The 15,539-nt window shown below is 58.9% G+C and overlaps 1 protein-coding gene across 2 annotated transcripts in view; it reads left to right on the top strand.

Annotated features, from left to right (window-relative positions):
• Positions 1-15,539, top strand: part of LOC119105057 (protein amalgam) — a 54,090-nt gene that overhangs the window by 31,361 nt on the left and 7,190 nt on the right. For both annotated transcript variants that reach the window (XM_037228691.1, XM_037228690.1), the window contains exons 2-8: positions 1,794-1,937; positions 2,812-3,024; positions 5,698-5,819; positions 7,421-7,571; positions 9,270-9,367; positions 13,894-14,068; positions 15,338-15,465. In XM_037228691.1, the coding sequence (XP_037084586.1) occupies positions 1,794-1,937; positions 2,812-3,024; positions 5,698-5,819; positions 7,421-7,571; positions 9,270-9,367; positions 13,894-14,068; positions 15,338-15,465 (1,031 nt within the window). The remainder of the gene's footprint in view (positions 1-1,793; positions 1,938-2,811; positions 3,025-5,697; positions 5,820-7,420; positions 7,572-9,269; positions 9,368-13,893; positions 14,069-15,337; positions 15,466-15,539) is intronic.

The raw sequence follows: 15,539 nt of genomic DNA, 5'->3' as shown, positions 1-15,539 counted from the left end.
GGGGGAGCGTGCCCCAGGGCTGGCATCGCGGGACCACGGACATGCCGAACCGAAGTACCGCTCAAGGAGTGCGTGGAGTGTCGATTGAATGCGACGTGCTCGAGTGGGTCTGGGCAATTTGCCCCCCCCCCCCCCCCCCCGAGGTACCGAAGACCAAGACAATTGGAAACAGGAAGTGCACAAGATAGGTAGGGCTCTACGCAGACCCATTTGTGGCAAATTTAAGACCTTCTAAGTCGAGACTTTAGTGAAGAATAAGGTCAAACAAGCTTAAAGTTGAGATCGTATCAGTGGTACCCCCAGGCATCTCCACGCGCGTAACTGACTTTAACCTCGGTGCTCTGTCCTAGTAAATGTTGAATCGGGGACATATCAAGGCAAAAAACCTTTGATGTCATTTTGCTATTTGAACATAAAATCAACGTCAAGAACTACTCAAAGCGGCATGTTCCCCAGAGTAACAGGCTGATTGTGGTCATTTTAAGTCAGTAACTCTCCCTGGCCTTCATGATGTCACCATACGATGTCTGTTGACGTGCGATTAAGATAGTCAGAGTAAGAGTGAAAACTATCAGACTTATCATTTTTCATGAAAAAAGTGTTTGGGTGCGACCTTGATCATATACTTTACCCCATTTATACCTGGTCCGGGAGGAAGGGAATTACTTGAGTCATAGGCTCCTTTTTTGTCTAGTTTTCAGAGAAACCACCTTAAAGCTATACGACTTCATCTAACGCTATTATCGCATTAGCCTGAACAACCCTGGAAAAGCCTCCGCTAACAGCCACATAGATGCCTCACCAAATAGCCCCCGATGGAATGTGCGGGTCCTCGTGCCTTGGCTCCATAAGGCGTACGTTCTACAGCGCCTACAAGGTACGCCTAAGATTGGTTCATTGTGTCGTGGCGCGCCTGGGATTTCATTCGGGAGCCGCTGCTCGGCGGCAGCCTTTGATGACAAAGACCGCCGGGCCGTCGCGAGCCCACGAGGCGCCCCGGCAGCTGTCCACGGGGCCGCGAGGCGCGCGCGAATGAGCGCTCGTAATGGCTGTGATTGGACCAGACGCAAAAAGTCCTGTTTGTCTACCGCTCGGCACCGCGCGCATTGCTGGGTGACGCGGCGGCGCGGGTTCATTAGGCCAGCGTCGCAGTGGGCCAGCTGGCACAAAAACGGCGCGCCCCATGCGGCTATACTGGGATGACGGGGGGAGCCAGGTGGGGCACCATGTATGCGTGGAAGCCAGGTGGGGCACCATGCATGCGTGGCAGCCAGGTGGGGCACCATGCATGCCGCGCCTGGCGTACATGGTGCCCCATGGTGCGTATTCTCGTCAGTGGCGGGGGGGGGGGGGGGGGGGGAGCAGGGCGTGTCACGCGGCGTGCGGCTGGACCGGGACAGTGAGTGCGGTGGCGCCGTCTCGTGTTGAGTGGTCGTTCGAAAACGTAAAACTGTCAGTCACGTGACCGGCAGGGATCAGCTGATTTCAGTCTGGACTCGCGACGCTTATGTGACGGTGCTCATCCATAACCATGAACATAAGTCTGGAGGAAGCATTCAAAGCCAAAAATGCAACTTCCAAAAGCGCGCCTAGAAAACTAATGTAGTGAATGTGCTGTGAGATGCAAGGTGTGAAATAAGCTTTACCGTGGCCTCTGCCCGTACCACCAAACAACCGGTGTGAGGATGGCGTGTCTTGCAGTACGTTACGACCCTTTGCATCTTGCAAGCCCATGGCCTCGCTTCGCCGCTTCGCCGTTGCTTCGCGCCTGATGACGTCGTCTCTGTTTCCAGCTGCTGCCCCTGGGGACGACTACTTCTACGACGAGGAGGTGGAGGAGGTGGCGTCGACACACGTGCCGCGCTTCACCACCGAGCCGCTGCAGCTGAACGCCATGCCGGGAGACACCGTCACCCTGCCCTGCTACATGGACAAAGGTGAGCAGAGCGGCCGGTCGCGGGGGATCGCGCTCTGGCCGTGGGGGTCACGTACCGGCCACGGCGGTGGGGCGACACGTCTGTTGCCGTCCCTGAATAGCCCCACGTTAGGTGCCGTCCCCGGATAGTCCCACGCCAGGTGCCGTCCCCGGATAGTCCTACGTTAAGTGCCGTCCCCGGATAGTCCCATGTCAGGTGCCGTCCCGGATAGTCCCATGTCAGGTGCCGTCCCAGGATAGTCTCACGTCTGGTGCCGTCCCCGGATAGTCCCACGTCGGGCGCCGTCCCCGGATAGTCCCACGTTTGGTACCGTTAGATGTGCGATTAGTCCCTCTCAGGTCTGCTGGCCACATCATCATTCGCATGCTGTGCTTCGAGCCCGTGGCATTCCATATTCTCATACCACGTGGCTAAGGAACTTGATTTGAGCAATCGGCGTCACCGATTTGGGTCAGCACATTGCAGTATCGTTCGGCTCCTGTTGCCATGACACGAGCTCAGAAGTGCAGTAGAGCATGAAGAAAACGTGCATTAGCTAAGTGCATTTCATAATCCAATTATAGAACATAAGTGGTTGCTGTCACATGACGTTAAGGTGAGCAAGGTGAAACGTTATTTGTGAATACGGGTGGTGCGCTCTCCAAAGTAGGTTAGTTAACACGCGCTAATGGAGTTCGCACCTGTTGATCGAACGTAGAGCGGCTTGAAATGCCCAAGAGGTACGGGGTCTCACAAAACGTGAAATATCAGGATCAAGCCCGTTGCCCCTCACTGCAGAGTGACCTCGGTCGTCCCCTCCTCCTATCCCTGCCGCTCTGGTTACCGGCACGGCGCAGATCTAGGGTTCCAACTAAGGCTGTATTCTGTCCGGTAGCGGCCGGGGTCATCATCTGGCGCTCCGGCTCCAAGGTCTTCTTCACGGGCAGCTTCACAAACAGCAAGGACACGCGCGTCAAGCTCTCGCAGAGCGGCCCTAAGGGCAACAGCCTAGTCATCACCGACGTGCGGCCCCAGGACAGCGGCACGTACGAGTGCCTCATCTCCTCGTCGCCACCCGTCTCGCTGCATCACGTCGTAAACATCAAGTGTGAGTTTCGTGGCAGAGCGCCTGGGGTATGGTGCGGGGGTCAGCGGCGTCCCCCGGCAACCCACGCCTCCTGCAGTGGTGTGCCAGCGGCGGTACACAAGGTCGGCAGGCTGACCTCGGGGGGTGTTCGGACCTGGGTTTGCTGGTCCTCCTGCCGCGAGTAGTTTCTTGGAGGCGCTTGTCGATAGGCTATCCTCAGCATCCCGCGCGGTACTGTGGTGTGTTGTATTTTTGTCCTCGTGATTCAGAAGGATTGCACGTGCATGACAATATTTTCACGGCCAACCTGCAGGCTTCGTTCCAGATGTTTGGTGGAGATTACATCAATAACGTCTGATGCAGATAATCATTTTTTCGAACTGTTTTTATTATCCATTGTATTATTCCCAGTTATCACCGACTTGTTCGTGTTAGATCATTACTTCCCGCATTATTTTTGTGGTGCATGTTCCCACGAAAGAAATACCACGTGCTGTGTTACCAAACTTTGTGTAGCGTTCAACACGTATCTTGCAAGGAACGTCTTGTTGGAAACAGTTTGTCCACCGTAATTTCCAGCTACCAATCCTCCTACCACGCTGCGAATCGCTTATGGTGAGAAATGACCAGTTAAAACTCACGCTGAAAGGTAAATACGTGTGAGTTGTACCAAGGACGTGAGGAAGTGTAAGTTGTATCATCTTTGCCGTGAAAAGTTTAAGGACGCGAAAGTTTTATCAACTTTCACGTCCCTAACCTTCTTGGAGGCTGCTGCTGCCGCAGTCCGCGCCATCAGATAATGTCATCTGGCCGCTTTGCGTCCGTGCACAAATCAGCCTAATACTCACCAGTGCAGGCATTTGTTATCTAATATCTAGAGTAGCCAGCAGCACAGCCTGTTAGCCGCGCTGGGTTCGGCTTGAGTCATGCGCGGAGCAAGTCTCCTCCTCCGCCGAACATCGGCGGTATGCGGCGGACCAAATCCGTCCCACAGAACGGCCAACACCAACAGGACGCCTTCGCTGCGTCATCATTAGTCCTGGGCCTGGCCGACGAGACATGAACACGCTGTGCTGAGCGGCGGGAGTTACCTCCGGGGGAGGGGGCAGTCGTTACTATGTGAGCGCTGCGTGTGGCTTGCGACCGCGCTCAGCGCAACTGCAGCGAGCCCAATGTCCGAACACACTCGGTGTCGCTTGGTGTCACTCGGTGTCACTCGGTGTCAGGTGAGGCCAAGCTCGTGCTGTGTCAGGGGTCTCAGCGTCGGCAGATGATAGGTGCATCGACGAAGTGATCTGCAGACATCCAGACATTACACTGGCAATGCTTTGGTGTTGGGCAGATGTTTGGTTGCACCATAAGGCTCGCCTCCATCAAAGGCTTCATGGACCCACACACTCCTCTCCACTCCGCTCTTTCTTATATGGAGATCCCTTAGTGTGTTGCGCCCCCCCCCCCCCCCACACACACATACATTGTTTGGTCGTACCACAATGTTCGCCTCCAATCAAAGGCTTCGTGCATCCACACACTCCTCACCACTCCACTCTTTTTTGTATGGAGATCCCTTAGTGTGTCCCCCACATACACACACACATTGTGATAAATATCCTGGCATCAAGAGCCCTGTCAGTGATAACTCCTCATCAGCGTGACATGAAACTTTCCGAGCCATATTTCGTGCCTGCCTAATGACTCCTTGCATGCGGTAAAAGCCACACTGCATTATCCCATTAAGCTACAGGGGCGCTGTGTCATCGTCCGAGTAGGTGACACCGTACCATGGTGGCATCAGGGACAATGCGGCTCTACATCACCAGGCACCATATCACAGTGACATCAAAGGCAAACCGCCATTGCGATAACAGAGGCACTTGTGCCGTTGCACAGCTTCGCAGACACCCCGTGCTGTTAGGGCATCAGAACCGTCAGCAGAGCTGCAGCTACGTCCCGGTGGCGCGTGGGACTGTTTGTGGCGCGCTTTCATCCAGCGGCGCCGAGCGTTGTATGGTGTATTCGTTATGTCAATGTGATGTACCGCTCTCAACGGCGTTATGATGCTCCGCACGGATGCGACGCTGGTTCGCCAAAGTAGGGGGCTTATTCACCTGACCTGAGTGGTGAAGTGTGTTAGCCTGAGCACGTGACTTCTTCTTTTGGGCCTGGGTGTCATGGAGACTGAAGGGAAAGGATTTTGCTTGTTCTTTGCGGTTTGGTTCCATCCCGTTTTAAAAGATTGCATAAGGTTTGAAGCACCGCTTTAGGTATGGGTACCAGGAGCGATCCTCGATACGTTTCGTTTGCAATGCAGCAGCGTAGGACTAGCGTATTATTTGTAACGAAAAATCAGCACCTAAACATAAAAAGAGAACGTCTTTTGAGTTACGCTGCGTTCATCAGTCGAGGGCAGAGCGCGTGCCAGTTTTACGAAGCAGCAACCCTGCGCACATGCTTAGCTGTATGTTTCTGTTAACTGTTAACTATGTTTTTTTACACCACACTCAGCCTGCCAATGTGTTCGTATCGCTGCATTGTCCGGTGATCGATCTGTATTAACAAGCTCCCATAATCATGTAAAATGCAGCGTTAACTACGTGCCGATTATTTTCCCATCCATCGGGCGGTTAGCCGAGGTGTGACGGCGTGTCGCCATGACAGCGTGACGCCATGACACCGTGTCGCCGCCCCCCTCAGACGCTCCGGTGGTGACGACCGACCCGGCCCAGGGCGTGCTGGTGATCCGCCAGGGCCAGCCGGTCCGCCTCTCCTGCACCGCAGACGCCAACCCGCCGGCCACCATCACCTGGACCAGGAAGGTGCGCAGCCACGGGTCGATCGGCGGCGGCCGCCGGCACTCGGACCGTCGGTGGCCGGCAGTCGCGGCGGCGGCAGAAGGGATGGCCGGCGTGGCCGGTCATTTGTCAGCGGTCGCGGGGCCGCGGAAAGGACTCGGCTGGCGCGAGGCGGCGCGCGACGGCGGCCTGTCGTGGGGAGGGGCGAGAGCGGCAGCTTGGCTGCGGGCGAAAATAAATCCTGTTCGTTGCCGCCCGGCGGGCAGAGATCCCGGGAATGATAACAGGCAGGAACGTGGCATCTGCCGCTGAAATGGAACCTGCGCGGCGCGGTGCAAACCGCGCGGACGCATGTGAGGGGGACCTCCTGGACCAAACGGGGGAAACCGCCAATCCTTTGGCTCCATTTCCGGTTTATCCACATCTCTCGGGCGGTGGGAGGGTGGGCGCGAACCTCAAACAGAGCCCCGGTGTTGGCGCCATGGCGCGGCGGCCCGGACACGGCGGCTGTAAACCGTGCCAGGGTTAAATCGGTCAGCTTATGCATCGTGGATGGCGGTGCTCAGCGGGGATCGGTCCCGGGCTGTGATGGCGACCCGCCTCCAGACGCCAACGGTGCCGCCTCCCCCCCCCCCCCCCCCCGCCCTCCGCCGGGCTGCCACGCCCCGCTCAGGGGCGTGGCAGAACGCTATGCCACGCTCGGCCCCAGGTCATGGGGAGAGAGTGGGCCCGTCCGGCGGCCGTATTAAGCCATGACAGGGGGAGGGGGCAGGTCTCGGGGCGGGGATAGAAGCCGGGGAGGTTCAGCTCGTGAGAGGGGGCAGGTCTCGCGGCGGGGTTCGGGAGCCGGAGGGGTTCGGGTCGGAAGAGGGCAACTTTCGGAGCGGAGGACGGGAGCCGGAGGGGTTCGGCTTGGGGGAAGGGCAGCTCTCGGCTGTCCGGTCAGAGCAGAGAGGCTCACAGAGTGTCATAGTGCAGTTGATCCTCTGTTGTATCTAGGATCCTAATGATGTGGGGGTGTTGTCACGCATGCTGTGACCTTTGTCAGGAACGGTTGGCCACAAGGCTTGAAGTTTGATCGTTTTTTTAAGATACGGTAGCTTATGTGCGTCCAATCTCAGCCTCCTGTTCATATCTGCAGCATAACCATATACAGGCGTTGCTAAGGCGTCCTGTATATAGGCGTATGTGGCATGAGCGACCAGTGTTTGGTTGACCGGTCTTGCGAGCTGTCGCCGTGCTGCGCAGGGCAGTTTCCTTGGCCCAGGAGAACAGCGCGCGCGCCGTCTGACCTGTCCCCGTCCCGCGCAGGGTTACGTGCCACGACACCGCGTGACGCTCGCGCGGCTGCGCCCTCTGACACCGACCCGCGCCCGACCCGCACGGCGCTCGCACGGCTGCGCCCTTTGACACCGACCCGCGCCCGACCCGCGCGGCGCTCGCGCGGCTGCGCCCTCTGACACTGACCCGCGGTTGTCCCGCGCAGGGTTATGTGCCACGACACCGCGTGACGCTCGCGCGGCTGCGCCCTCTGACACTGACCCTTGCCCGTCCTGTGCAGGGTGGTGTGCCACGAAAACGCGCGGCTGCGCCCCCTGACACTGACCCGTACCCGTCCCGTGCAGGGTGGTGTTCTGCCGAACGGAGAGCAGAAGCTGGAGGGAGAGACGCTGGAGGTCGCCGCCGTTGACCGCAGTCACATGGGTAGCTACACCTGCACCGTCGACAACGGCGTCGGCAAGGCCGTCGTCAAGGACTTCCGGCTCGAGGTTAACTGTGAGTACGGCCGGCCATCGATGGTCCGATGGCGGGTCTTCGTTTGCTTTGAATCACAAGGGCGAGGGAGGTCGACGAATCGATGGGGTAACTTAAGGATGCTCGCTTTTTGTTTTAAGCACGCATTCGCAGATATAAAATGAGCCGTTTCTTTTGAAAGTCAGCTGAAGCCCTTAGAATGTTCGGATCTACTGCATAACTTTATTGCTGCGTTGCTACATTTCTGTTTTTTAACATGAACTTATAAATTGTAGCCCGTTATCATTTGTACGCTGATTTGTGTTTTGTCCTTTTTCTTCTTCTTCTTCGGAAACTTCGCCCTAAGCACGCCGAAGCGATACGCATCAATATTTCGCTGTACTTTCTAACGACAAATATTGACGGCTTGGACCATCGTCAGGCGTTCGCCGCGATCAAATAAGCCACAGAGATGCAGCTGACAGACAGGCCATCCCTCTCTTTCTCCGAACAAGAAATAATCGACCTTGACATGCATAGTTTTTGGAAAGCAGTCAGGAAATGGTAATGGACGTATTCCACCAGACGACGGCTTTCGCATTTACGCATCGCCGCACTTGATATGATTGCATGTTTTGTGCATGATTGCAATGTTAAATGTACATTAGCATAGATGGCAACTCGCCATGCCTGTCACATGCCATCCGGTTGCCACGCATAACCAATTTAGCCAATGCAAGTTTTTGCTGAAAAAGTCCAAATCCCTTTTGTTCGAAGCAAACAAGCGTGCTGCGCCAAGGCTGCTGAGCGCGTTTCCCCGGGCCTGAGCCATTGTTTGCCCCGTTGTTTGCCGCGTTTTGTCCGGTCGGCTGTCGCTGAGCGGCCCTGCATCCGTAATGTGTCGGGGACAGCGGGTGGGTGCCCGACAGGAGGAGGCAGCCGCATGCGGAGGAGCCCCGCGCGGCAGTCATTGGACGTGGCACCCGCGAAAACAATCCATCGCGCCCTGGGCCCGGCTGACGTGACACGCATTGAGATTCAGGCATTCCAAGGTTGTCTGCGCGGTCGAGCGTTGGTCCGTGTTTCCGCACCTGTGACGGCCGCCGATCAGTCCCGGTCAACGAGCCGTCCCGCGCAATCGGCGCAGTGTCGCAGCAGACGGGCGAGGCGAGGCATCGCGTGCTGAAAACTAAGGAGCGTGCTGTGTGGTTCATAATACATTGGCGCGACCTATCAGACCGTACTGTTCCGCGTGATGGATAAAAGTAACTTCGCTTTTTGGAACGGTTAAGATTCGAAGAAGCGTTAATCCTACTCACGCTTTTTCGGAACTAGCAGATGTAACCAAGCGAGACGCGGAACGTGACGCTATCTCGCAGTTGACACTCCTCCCTCGCGTCTCGCTCCGTAAACCCTCCACTCCGCTCCCCGCCGGAGTCGGGCCGCTTGGCAGCCGCGGTCCGCCGCGCGCGCGCGCCACAACTGTCACAACACGCCGTCCTTGGCGCACCGGCGCCGGAGCGGCCGGGGCACAATGCAGGTCAGCCCACACTGCCGATGCTCTTCCATTGCAGCTGCGCCGGATGTGAGGATGGAGGTCAACCCGGGTGGAGGTCAACATTGCGCACATTGTTGCTGGTCAGATGCCATTCTGTTGCAGCTGCACTCGAGGTGCAGATGGAAACCGAAGCGGCGCACGCCGACGCCTTCCGCCGCATTGTCGATGCGCCTGTGTTGCAGTTGCACCCGAGATCGAGCTGATGACCAACACGGTGCACACGGGCGCCGGCTTCGAGGCGCAGCTAATGTGCAAAGTGCGCGGACAGCCGTTGCCGAAGGTGAGTCCCTCCGTGTGCTGGAGCTCGTCACGATCCCTACGGCAGACCTTGTCATCCCTGCGGTGCGGCGTACAGCCCCGCTGCTGCACTTGCTTGCCCCTCCCGGCGCCTGGCTCCCTTCGTCACCCACGTCACGCCGCTGCGCGAGCCCGTGCCCTTGTCGCGTCCGCTTCTTGTGTGTTTGGCTGATGTGTGATGAAGGGATCCTGAGTAACGGAGTACCACAGCGGCTGGCTGATCTTAGATACAGTCACGGGTGACAAAGCGCCTTATTTACGTTCGAGACTCATCTGAAGGACAACATGTAAATGTTGACATCGGTTTGCTACTGTGGATAAACATTTGAACCAACGTGGTCTGGTCACCTCCTTTTCACGAAAGATTCATGCTAGCCATCCCCTCATGCGTAGAAAACTATCTCAAAAAAGCTCAGTTGACATACCACTTTTCGAATGCTATTTCGCCCACGCATTCCAGTTTTTCGCTCATCGGTATGGTGACCAGCTTTGACAACAGGCCTGCAACAGGCTGTTCCTCTGCACGTCGGGTATGGGTGCAGCAGTGAGCCGTAGGAGCGATTTGGCAAATTCCGAGTGCGGCTAAATGCGTTAAAAACCCGATAATACTGGAATCAAGGTCTTTGGCAGCTTTGTGCTGTTGACTCCATCCTATTCGCCAGCGTACGTCGTGCGCACTGTCGCCAGTCGACCGGTGCGCAGTGCTCAAGCCCCGGCAGGCACACCGGAGTACAGCGCGTACGCTCTGGCTTGCCTGCAACCTCCCCCGTGACGTCATCTGCAGACGGGCTGCTCTGGGCGGTCTCAGTTCTCTGCGCGTCTCGGCTCAGGCGTCCACGCGTCGTGATGTGGCTATTCGTCCTGTCCGGAGAGCGTTATGAGAACTGACACGTGACACATATCACCCGTCGCGTAAAAACCGCCAGCACGGACGGGCCGGCCAGGCCGCATCTGCCACAGGCCGACTTTTTGTGCGCTGGTAATCACCGGGTAATTGTCGGCACCGAAATCAGTGGGCGTGGCAGCGGACGCGGCGCGCTGACCGCCGCGGCGCGGCTGCCGGACCACCGGGGCGCGCGCCGGACACTTGCACCGCCGCGCAGGAGGGCTGCACACTGCAGACTGCAGCGTCATTGCACTGCGCTGTGGCTGGCGAAGGACGGGGTGTAGGGGAGTGTGCGGCGCGCGTTAGTGCCTGCGGCGTGGCGCGCCGTCGGCCCCCTGAGAACGTACGACACTGGGGCGTGCGTCATGCGGCGGATGGTCTCCCGATGCAGCACGCGACACGCGAGCCGCTCAGATCTCGGACGCCTGAGACCACGGGCACGGCAGACTGCGGTCCCCTCAGAGACCACAGGCACCTCAGATCACAGAGGCACCAGGCCGACAGCGCGGACCTCCGGCGGATCCGCCGCCGAGCCAGCGACTAAGTGGCCTGACCACAACGCCGCAGCAGAGGGGGAGCAGCGAGGTCCTGCCGAACGTGACTAGGGGCCCTAGTTTGGCTCTAGGGGATCTAGGAACCGTGGCCTGAGCACTCGCGCTAGCTGCCAGCGGCTCCGGGAGGACTGGGGGGGGGGGGGGCACTGGCAACAGGCGCCGCACATCACAGTAGCCGGCGGGGCCTGGCCTTGCATGCAGGCACGCCATGGGCTAGCCTCCAGCGAGCCGGACACGCAGAGCCGTGCCGGCGGTCGTCACGAGCACGCAGACAGCAGGTCAGCAGCTATATAACCCGGTACGGGGAGATGAAACATGTTGAGCAAGAGATGATGTGAGGAGCAGACAGGGTCTGTTTGTTGTTTTAGTCAAAACAGAACCAATAGGTTGTCAGGCAGGGGCGGCGCGCTCACTCCATAGCCCGAGAATCAACACATCAAACTGGCTGTTGCTGGGAACAACAGTCTTGTCTGCAGCCGTTCAGTCCAGTCATCATTATGATTGGCTGATTCCACTGTACCGGGACCTGGCTTGGAAACAGCGCCGACCGTCCGAGCCTGCGGGATTGTCCGGTGAGCGACGACGTCCTCCGCCGAGCTCTCGTCAATGACTTCCTCGATGACGCTGCTGTGCGACACTGGAACGGTCCGATGACGCTGCTGCGCACACTGGAACGGCCCTCTGGCGCTGCTGCGCGACACTGGAACGGACCGATGACGCTGCTGCGTGACACTGGACCGGCCCGTGATGCTGCCGCGCGACACTGGAACGGCCCGTACCGGCCGACAGAAGGTCTCCGTGGTCCGCGCGCCGGGCAGGAAAGCCGACGGCGGGGAAAGGGCGGCTGCGGCGCCTCCCGCGACGCCAAGGGCCCGCTTCATGCATGACTGATGACCCAGCTGACAGGAGGCCATGATGATTGCCAGAGGTAGTTTTTATGCGGTCAGCTGTGTGGGGTGCGTTTGAGCGGCGTGACTCAGAGACGCTGAGGTCATACGCCTCCGACTTGCCGGCATTTTAGGCTGTCACACTCATCAGCGCCAGTTAAGGGCGATTGTGGTCCAGAATGACGGGGTTGAAACCCTTCACGTCTGAAAAGTCTGCGATAGCTCGCACAGCACGCTGGAGGCTCCAAGTAGAGTGAAAGGGTCATGGGCGTTCAAGGCGGCGAACTAGACCAAAACCTTCATCAATTTTGCCTGTGTTTTGCGAACTACCCATGCCCAGAGCTTGCTGTCCAGGATCCGGTGCTGGGTCTGACCCTGCTCGCACATATTGGCACGAGGATTGGCACGGGGATTGGCACGGGGATTAGTACGAGGATTGGCACGGGGATTGGCACGGGGATTGGCACGAGGATTGGCACGAAGTGCAGGGCTAGACGCCTCGACACCGGAGAATTACGCTTGAGATCCGGTTTCAAATGTTCTTGAGCCCGGACGCGTTTTCTATGGCTATGATCAATGCTTATTCTCCTTGTGTGAAAACATGCGTATCTACCATCATGCCTTAGTTCAAAATGAAAACTCCCGCACAGAATTTGGGTACCTATAAGTCCGACGTGGATGGTGTTTCTGACATGGACCTTAGACTTGAGCCCCAGACACAACTTTTCCGTGACTTTGACAGCTTTAATTCGGGACGTACAGAGCTGAACACAAAGCTTCCAGTTTTCCGACCTCTTGACACGTGCCGTTTGCAGTATTCGTTGCCTGCCCAATGCGCGTGTCATTTGCACGATGTCGTGGTACAGCTAAAAATATGCGGCTACCGTCAGTTTGACTCTGGTAATCCAATGCTTGCAGGGGCCGCGGCGCAGGACAAACCAGCCCGCTGATTGTGTTTGGCACGATTCGCCGAGGTCCGCGGCATTATTTTTACCTCCGGCCAATTAGCAGGAATTCGGCAGCGGACGGCGCACGCTCTAGGTGACGGGGCACCGCCCGCGGCAAAAACGGCGCGCAACTCCGGCCGCGGTGCGCCACCGCTCGTCTCGCGGTCGTGTAGCGCGCCACACTGGCCACAGTTTTTGCCGCCGCGCCCGTCCGGCAAGACGGACAGATGGCGCGCTTTTTCGGCGGCGCGCCATTTCTGATCCACGGTTTCGGGGTGGGCTTTTGTTTCGTCTGCGTGTGACGCGGCGGTCGTTTTTACGCCGGCCACGGCGTGGTTTCGTCGCCTCCGGCACCGGCCGGCAGACGCCCGCCCGCGCCCGCCGGTCAAATTTATGGCGTGGGGGCGTGGGGCAGGGGTGAGAGCAGTGTGGCGTCGCCGCTGCGAATGCGGATAAGGTGCGCGGCGCGGGAGTGAACCGCGCGGAAATGAGAGACGCCGTCGCTGCAGGATGCTGGCGCGAGTTAACTGACTGCCTTGAACTTGTTCCGTGGAAGGTGGGAGTCGAGTCGCGCGACCTGCGATAGCCGTGAGGTTTGAAGGCCAGCGCCATCGGTTTTCTCGCGGTCCTTGCGACTTGAGTGGTGCTCCCGGGAGTCTACGTGAGGTGCATCTATGTAGTTCGTAACTCGCCGGGCCGAGGCTGCTGGCAAAGCGCCACGAGCCCTGCTCGTACCTCCACATGATCCCAGGAAGCCTCTTCTCCTTCGCACTGCGCGATCCACAGCGCGGCGACATGGGCCGACTGGACGTTCCTCTATCACCCCATGGGCCGACAGAACATGTCCTCTACCACTTTCTAATGTTTCAGCTCCGTCGCAATGCCCCAGCCACGAAACTCCTCTCCGGTGTATGCCCATCGCCCGTGCTTCGCCCTTGCGCGGCGTCTGACCTGATCTGACCTCGCGCCCGGCATCTGACCTGACCTCGCGCCCGGTATCTGAGCTGACCTCTCGCCCGGTATGTGACCTGACCTCGCCCGGCACCTGACCTGGCCTCGCGCCCGGTATCCGACCTGACCACCCGCCCGGTATCTGACGTGACCTCGCGTCCGGTATCTGACTTGACCACCTGCCCGGCATCTGACCTGACCTCGCGATCGGTATGTGACCTGACCTCGCGCCCGGTATGTGACCTGACCTCGCCCGGCACCTGACCTGGCCTCTCGCCCGGCAGGTCCGCTGGAGCCGGACCGGCGGCGCCACGCTCGATGACCAGCACCACGTGGAGCGTCACGAGGGCGACGACTACTACATCAACATCGACAAGGTGATGGACAGCGACATGGGGCTGTACAGCTGCCGGGCCGAGAGCAGCCTGGGCACAGCCGCGGCCGCCATCGAGGTTACAGGTGGGTAGCGGGCAGGGGCAGGCTGCCCTCTCCGATGGGTACTGGGCAGGGGCAGGCCGCCGTCTCTGGTGGAGACCGGGCAGGGTCAGGCTGCCGTCTCCGGTTGGTACAGGGCAGGGGCCGGCCGCCGTCTCTGGTGGACACCGGGCAGGGGCAGGCTGCCGTCTCCGGTTGGTACAGGGCAGGGGCAGGCTGCCGTCTCCGGTTGGTACAGGGCAGGGGCAGGCTGCCATTTCCGGTGGGTACTGGGCATGGGCAGGCCGCCGTCCCTGGTGGGCACCGGGCAGGGGCAGGCTGTCGTCTCCGGTTGGTACAGGGCAGGGGCAGGCTGCCGTCTCTGGTGGGCACCGGGCAGGGGCAGGCCGCCGTCTCCGGTTGGTACCGGGCAGGGGCAGGCTGCCGTCTCCGGTTGGTACCGGGCAGGGGCAGGCCGCCGTCTCCGGTTGGTACAGGACAGGGGCAGGCTGTCGTCTCCGGTTGGTACAGGGCAGGGGCAGGCTGCCGTCTCCGGTTGGTACAGGGCAGGGGCAGGCCGCTGTCTCTGGTGGGCACCGGGGAGGGTCAGGCTGCCGTCTCCGGTTGGTACAGGGCAGGGGCAGGCCGCTGTCTCCGGTTGGTACAGGGCAGGGACAGGCTGCCGTTTCCGGTTGGTACCGGGCAGGGGCAGGCTGCCGTCTCCGGTGGGCACCGGGCAGGGGCAGGCTGCCGTCTCCGGCGGGCCCGCAGGCTGTTGGCCCCGGGGGGTGCAGGACGGGGCAGGGTGGCATGACTGAAATATAGAGGACAGTGTCAGGCCGGGTCGTTGATGTATTCCGGGGGCAGGGACAGGGGCAGGTTGGGTTCCCGGTATGTATAGTGCGGGAGACAGGCTGGCTTCACTGATGTGTGTCGGCACGGGTTATGAAGCACGCCTGCATCACGTCCCAGTGAGCGAAGAGGCACAGCTGGAAGTGATCACAAAGCGACGTTCCTTGTGTCGTTTTTGAATCGTTAAAGCAGGAGTAAAGCCTTTGTTTTGTCATGAAAGATAAAATTTTAAGCGATTCACATTCACTGCATGAACCGACGCTGGGCGGCACGTGTTTTGCTTGCCCCGATCTCTGAGGTTGATGTAACGTCTGATGCACGTCTGGGAAACCAGAGGCACGGGGTTCGGCTCCCCGCGGTGCCCACCCTTCCTGCTAGGGCGAGAGACAGGTGACGCTATACACCCTCGGCATATGAGTGCGTTGCAAAGCCCCAATGATGACGATGTCATGTGCGTTCCAGGAAAGCCGACGCCGGTGGTGGTTTCTTCGGACCCAAACGGCCAGGAGAAAAACTCGTTCACCCTCAACTGGAGTGTAGAAAGCTACTCACCTGTGAAAGAATACAAAGTCATATATAAGAACACGCAGGTAAATGTTCCCGCTGTGTCCTGGTATTCAACTTGCAAACACGGTCAAGAGACGAGCATTTATGCTAGTGACGT

Source organism: Pollicipes pollicipes, unplaced genomic scaffold, assembly GCF_011947565.3.
Source record: "Pollicipes pollicipes isolate AB1234 unplaced genomic scaffold, Ppol_2.1 Scaffold_2555;HRSCAF=2994_pilon_pilon_pilon, whole genome shotgun sequence".
NCBI classification, from domain to species: Eukaryota; Metazoa; Arthropoda; class Thecostraca; order Pollicipedomorpha; family Pollicipedidae; genus Pollicipes; species Pollicipes pollicipes.
Note: the sequence above shows the minus strand (reverse complement) of the source record. Positions and strands in the feature narration are given on the sequence as shown.